This window comes from Spodoptera frugiperda, chromosome 23 (assembly GCF_023101765.2).
Source record: "Spodoptera frugiperda isolate SF20-4 chromosome 23, AGI-APGP_CSIRO_Sfru_2.0, whole genome shotgun sequence".
NCBI classification, from domain to species: domain Eukaryota; kingdom Metazoa; phylum Arthropoda; class Insecta; order Lepidoptera; family Noctuidae; genus Spodoptera; species Spodoptera frugiperda.
The window spans coordinates 8,213,973-8,221,135 of record NC_064234.1 but is presented as its reverse complement, the minus strand read 5'-3'; the positions used below and the strand labels follow the sequence as shown (position 1 = coordinate 8,221,135).

General features: G+C 33.8%; 1 protein-coding gene across 1 annotated transcript; it reads left to right on the top strand.

Moving 5' to 3' along the window:
• Nucleotides 1–1,665: 1,665 nt before the first annotated feature.
• On the top strand, nucleotides 1,666–4,953 carry LOC118267111 (fungal protease inhibitor-1). The gene is made up of 3 exons (XM_035580906.2): nucleotides 1,666–1,833; nucleotides 3,735–3,934; nucleotides 4,772–4,953. The coding sequence occupies exons 2-3, from the start codon at nucleotides 3,736–3,738 to the stop codon at nucleotides 4,888–4,890; spliced, it is 318 nt and encodes a 105-aa protein (XP_035436799.1). The 5' UTR covers nucleotides 1,666–1,833; nucleotide 3,735; the 3' UTR covers nucleotides 4,891–4,953.
• The last annotated feature ends 2,210 nt before the right edge of the window (nucleotides 4,954–7,163 follow it).

Below are 7,163 nucleotides of genomic sequence, written 5' to 3'. Positions count from 1 at the left end.
GTACTTTAATGCACCCCGTCTTGTAGACTTCATAACTTCACCGTATAATAAATTCAGTTTTTGTTTCATTAATTTTATACATTTTGACAGGTCTACTTAAAATTATTGTTCTCTTGGAAACCTTATTAAGTTACAGTTGACGAAATGTAAACAATATCTGTATAGAGATGTATTTACTCTGAGAAATAAAATACAAAGTAGCAGAGAAGCAGGTCCAAGGTGCACCAGATACAAATGTATCAGTCACTAGAGAATAGTTTATTGGAAAATAAAAGAGAGCCACCTGTGAACTGAATACCTACTGCTCTGCTCGTAACATAGATACACCTATATCTACTTTCTAATTCACTTATTTTAAATGTCACCCTTTTACAACCCAATTTCTCTCACGAGCCGATCCAAGAACTACTTTATATTACAAAATGGCTCAATATAAGATAAATAAACGAAGAAGCCAAATGCTATATGAAACACCCACACCTGGAATAAATGTTCTAAATATTATAAAAGTTGGGATCCATGGCTACAGTACCTCACGAACCCCGTGCCCGCCTTATAAAACGATAAAATACGAAATATTGGCTTTCACCTGAGAACTTTCGCGCGAATCTCCATTTTCACAGGAGATGTAACTCATAAAGTTACTTCTCTTCACTTAAACTTGGGAAGGTTTATAACTCTTTTGTCTTTTATCCGATTTAATTCACTATTCCAACCGTTTTTATGAAAGACTGTTCCGTATAGGTATACAGTTTTCATTTAATTGGAATTTACGTCAACATTAAGATATTCTGAGAACGCGATAAGAACATATAGATACTTGATACTGTTTGTGGAAACATAATAATTCTTAGGTATTTTGTAATTCAACAAAAACATCTTTATCTCAAAAGATTTCAGTTGACGCCTGGCGTAAGGAAAAAATCCGCCATCTCTATTGAATACCGACTTATTCTCATAATCTTCTCATAACTTATTCTCATTATTCCCTTCCTTAAGGGTTTCGCGCCATAATATTTGTCATCTTCAATGAATAAAGTTCCATAAATATTTAAAAGTCGTCGGATCTCGTGGCAGCTGTCAAAATATTTTACGTAGTACTACTGGAATATAGATCATCGTTATTGGTTTTACTTTTTCATTTTGCTTCGATGATGAATTGCTTCCTAATATACTTAAGTCTAAATAAGAGGAAAACGATACTTATGATGGATAACGTTGATTAGATTCTAGGAAGGCCGGAAAAACAATGGAAATACCACTTTAGTAAGAAGTATTGGCGTTAGTTTCTTATCAATCTGAGATTGTTAGTAACACCGACAACTTTTATAGCTACGAACATAACGATTATGTAAATAGTACACGAACGAAAAATCCTTGTAATACGTTGATCATGTTCCGAAAACAAGAGATACAATCACGAATGTTGGGCCAAAATGTACTTTATTAGCATAATTGATGGCAATTTATTTCACAGCCATGTACCGCACGTTTTCCCTCTTTGTTTTTTTTTAAACGCGATAATCATTAATCAATTCTATGTAACAAATACGGGGTTTTATGCGTTTCACGATATCACATAATTTCGATGAGTTCAGAATAAATTGAAATTCTTAATTGGTAATAAATCTAAATGATGTTAGGTAGACCGGGTTTCATAATAACAACTAAATAAGATAAAATGGGAGATACGCGGCGGGTGCAAGTTTACAAGTAAACAGGTCGGGGTTATCAGCGGATATACATAAAACTGCTTATATACGCTTTCCCATCGCCATTATATTGGATAGCTTTCGACCAGTCCACACGAAGTAATCTTTCCACAAAAATCAAGTAAGTAGGAATTATTTAGTTTTTTTTTTCATATTTCTATTGTCATATTTAACTGAATTTGTAAAATTGGAATTTTTGTAAACTGTCCTTTTCGTAAATTATTTTCTAAGGGTAGTTAATAATCTGTGATTAATTTATTGCCAAAGAAATACCATCGATTATTGCTATGAGTGACAGTAAAATTACTTTCTGTATTTTGCAACCATCTTTACGTTTTTAAATTATGAAGAGTTGGCCGTGTCGTATTCAATTCCTGAAAACCAGATTCTTCGAATTAATTATTTGAACCACTTCTAATTCACAATGGAAGCAAATCATTATAAAATTGAAGTCGAAACGGTTTCAGAATCAAGCAATACACAATAATATTTTTATGTTAAACGGTTTTAATTAACTCTTATTTGCCATCAAGCCCTTTCGTTTGTTATCCAAAATGAAAGTAGTTATGAAATAAAAATAATTAGATTATTGCGTCTAGTCATCCAGATTATTTAATAATTAATTAGGAGTGTGTAGATCGATCTGTCTTCAGGAAGGGGATGAAATTTCAATTACTAAATTTGATTCAAATAAACAAACATACAGGTCAAGCTCAATAAAACTGTTTAAAATGTTAAAATCTTCTATATTATATAATGCTTAAAAATTTACACCAAAACCTATTGCTACGGGAAACATAGGACTTTTATTGCGTCTATAATAAATAATTAGACTTAATATTATAATACTAATTATTATTTATTTTATACTTTATGCCCACATACATAAAATAAAATTACAGTGTAATAGTAATTTGAGTACAATGTAATTAAGTAGGTACGTTCGCATAATATTAAAGTACTACAATAGATAGACTAGACCACAAAAGCAAACAATTTTCAGCTATAGACATCTGTTACATTGTGTTGTATTTCACTCGTAAATCTATTTAGCGTCAATCACCGATCGAATCTGAATCCCGGAATACGTATTTCCCGTAATCCTCCCTTTTATTGTTGATTCGCAACACGCTCAAAAGTTATTGTCGTTCAATACCAGTCTCGAACAGTCGAAAGATTGTTTTCAGTTTAGTAAGAACCATTTGGGTTTACCCAACCCTCGGATGGATCAATTCTGATTCAGTTAGGTCGGAGCAAATTGAAAACGGGGCCAGGCTTAATCTGCATTACTTATATGTTGAATTTTTACATAATTCAATTAGATAACCCCAAGTTTTTCGATAAACAAAAAATGCGTTATCTCTGCGGATGGGTAAAGCGGACGGTGGGTGAATATTAATTGTGCATTACTGGAGAACCGACTCGGTTGGCTATCAGTGCGGTTAGAATAAAGTCAGTCCTGTGATAGACTTTCGACTGCACAATTAGTGCATTAGTTACCTGTTGTGCTCTTAACAAATACAACTTTCATAAATAGAAAACAAATAAATGACAATTGAAATTGTCCTGATCACTTGTATTCTACATTTTTACTCGTACCGGATTATTTATGTGATCCGATTAAAACCTCACGTTTCATATTTATCAAGGGGATGGGTTAGATAGATATCAGAAAAGTTGGTTTAATTGAGTTTTCCTGGGAGCTTTATTTATTTTGTTATTAGTCTTGACTGTAACATTTAAAATATCGGTAATTGACTTTTAATTGTACCTATAAGTCAAAATAAAAATTATTGACTCGTAGTTTAATATTAGTTAAATTATTGTCTGTTGTAATAGTCAAGTTATTTTTCGTTTTTCGGGTAAAGAATTATTTAATTTTCGTTTCATTTCATTATTATAAATCTTATCTCTTATTACATAAGATACATAAACATCTACGCACTGGGAAATAAAATATGACATTAAGGTACCAACATAAACGTGTACACGAATGCTTATTTCCTTGACCTGGTATTTCAGAATGAGGACCACCCTAGTTCTGTTGCTGTTGGCGTGCGTGGTAGCCGTGGCGTACGGAGACCTGGTGTGTGGCAGCAGCTACTGCAGGCAGCACCCCTGCTCCTCCCCCGTGGCGGCCAGCAGCTGCCGCAACCCCTCGGTCTACCGCCCCAACCACTCCGGCAAGTGCGCCTGCTGCCCAGCCTGCGTCACCTTCCTAAGTAAGTAACAAGTTTAACTATATACCCATTGGTACTGTACCACTCAAAGCACAACTGGGTCTTTAGGAAGACGTATGAAAGTTCAGTATAGTTTACGTAGATATATCTTTATTACAAGGCAGATAGTATGTAGCCAGTAAACAACAGTTGTGGAAAATAAGAGAAGCAAATTAGATAGGTATCAAAATTGGATGTAAACGATTCACAACGGCGTTGGCGTATAAAATAAAATAACTACGAATTTGTAAGCCATCTGTTCTCAGAACCTAAGCAACGCAATTCGAGTATAAGAAAATATGCCTAGTACTCTTATAATAACATTACTTTACGTACATCATGCAGGTATGTACTTAGAAACGGTGTCGTAGTCCTCAGAATAGCACATCTTCCTAATAATTCCATTATAGCCTCCACGGCACTCGCGGGAAGTGATTACATTGTCGCCGAGGCAGCGCCACAGTATAAAAATAATGGAAATTGCCATTTTCTTACAAGCTACGACTCATTTCCTTCCCTTATGGTGTCATAACAGTGTACAAGATGGTCACACGAGCCGTAACTGTCTATAGAATAACTATTGTTTATTAGCAACACTGCATAATTTGCCGAGCAAGCTCTCCTACAAATTGGGTATTTTGTTTCAACGATGTTGGAAGCGTGATAGGAAAGAGACTGTTAAAACTTTGTTTATTTTCGGACAAAACTCAGTTCAAGTTTCAATTCTCTTAGATATTCGGTAAATTGACGTATTTACTTTACTTATCCGCTAAATCCACTCAAAGTTATTGGACGTTAACGACGGTATAATAATATTTATACTTTTGTCTTCTTCCCCAGGTGAAGGCGCTGCCTGCAAGACCTACAGCAAGGAGCTCGGAGAGACTCCCTCCGCCATTTGTCGTGAGCCACTGAGATGTCTCCGAGGAGTCTGTGTTAAGATTACTCCAAGGCGTTAAGATATAATTTAATTTACGAACATAAACAAAAGAAAATACAGCTCATAAAATAGCTGAAATTCACTGACGTTGTTTCAATTTTACATTACGACGCAATTTTCACCCTACTTTGTATCCCAGAACCTATCAACCTAGCTCTGCTATTTACCTAAAATATTTCGAAGAGACGAATGCATTTAGGGAGTTCAGAAACTTTGTGAACAAATTGTATCTTGTATTAAATTTGGTTGCTGAGTTGAATATACTACCTTTGCATAAAGTTTGTACTCGACTGGGACCATCGATTTTCCATGTTGTGTTGGCAATATTCATGGATACAATTCTCAGTCGAAATATAGAACATGCTTGCAATATGTATGTAGGTTTGCCCATTGTTATACCATTTCCTAGCGGATGAAGTTGCGGGAAATGGCTTGTCAGTAATAAATCCTTTAGTTCTGGCAGGTTTCTGTTGGGATTTTCTAGAGAGTGTTACTCATGATTAATTCTATATCGTTATCATTGCAACAATAACTGCAGTGTACAAGATTGCACACCTGCATCCCTATTATCAGGGTATGTGACGATAAACATTATCTATAGGTATACTTTGATGGCGATTAAAAATTATTATCAAAACGTGTATCTAGTAGGTAACACAGATATTAAAATGTTATCTAATAATCATTTACTTTTATGTAGATTTCCTGTATTCGGCTTTTTAAATCACTATGATTATGAATGAATATGAATTATAATGAGAAATAAATTTAAATTTCCATAATATGTTCATTAAATATTAGTTTTAGTTTACATACATATACATATAGATACATATTAGTTTTCTAGTAATGCCACTGTATGACTTATCGTATTTTCTCTATACACTCGTACATATTTAATATAGGTAGCCTTTGTCGAATAGCCCTCGTTTGCATTCGCATATTTTGAAAAACGAATGGGTCATTAGATTTCTAAAAGCACCATTTATTCACAAAAGACGTTGAATAAAATTCAGGGAATGTTTATAATTTACCGTAGCATTGAACAGAACAAAAAGTCATAGTGAATGCGCTGCGAAACCATACGGGGTGGGCTGCATTTAGAACAAAAGCATTTCGCTTGACATTACGACTCGACCACTTCGACACGGCCGCTGGAATTGAGAGCCTCTACCTTTGTACGGCTACTACTTCTTATTTTTCATGAATAGAAACTCTTTTGATTTTCTTTTTCCATTTGCTGTACAATTATAAGTATTCAGCACATGTTTTTAAGGCGAAAATCCTCCATTTACGTCTTCCGCCTTGGGCGACACAAGAGGCAAGACTCTTACTGACTAAAAACCACCCCGTTCCTACTCCTGTTTTTCGTAGCCGGAGCTCCGGTAGCCCGCTAGGTAGTCCGCAGCTCCGGGAGTTTACAGCAATTTGAATTGTGTATGAACATCGAGAAGGTTACATTTTGTTTGTCGTCTAACGGCTGAAATCGATAACCGATCTTAATCCAACATAACCAGATCGATCTCCGACTATAAAAATAAAAATATAAATATCCAAAGATTTTGTATCAAAATCAAGATATTAATATCGGCCAATATTCGGTAAAGAGCTGGTGATACATTAAATTATTAACCAGAATGTCTGCTGACCGAAAAAAAATGTATCAATTATGTATCCCGACAGTGGTTGACCTTAGAATGGACTAATTTTATTGAGAGTTATAAAAAAAGAAATAAAAATAATAATGCTCTAGTCACGAGACTATAATAAAAATGTCTTTTGAAACCCAGCAAACCAGTACAAAACCGCCAATGTGTATAATATTTGCATATCGTTACAATTCACACATCAATATCAAAAGTGTTCATTGTTTATGTTTGTTTACATTTAATAACCTGTGGATCAATTTCAAAAAATGTTTCATTTTGCCTTTGGGAAGCTTAGTTTTCTGATAGTTACATATTTATGCTACTGTTTATCCCAATATTTCTACAGGATCAAGAACTACCTAAAGTGTTTTAAGAAAAACGTTTTTTTATGACATCGAACTTATTTTTAAACTATATTTTTAATGTTTTGGTAAAATACACAAAGAAACCATAATTAAACTAATATTAATACTATAAATATAAATTATCATATAATCTAAATCATTACACAAATGATTACAGTATAGGTACTTAACTAAAAACTAAATTATTTACAAATTAAAACTATTATAATATTTAAAAAGATATTACATACAGATAAAGCCGCAGATAGCTAGTTAGTATTATAAAAAATAATAGAGTA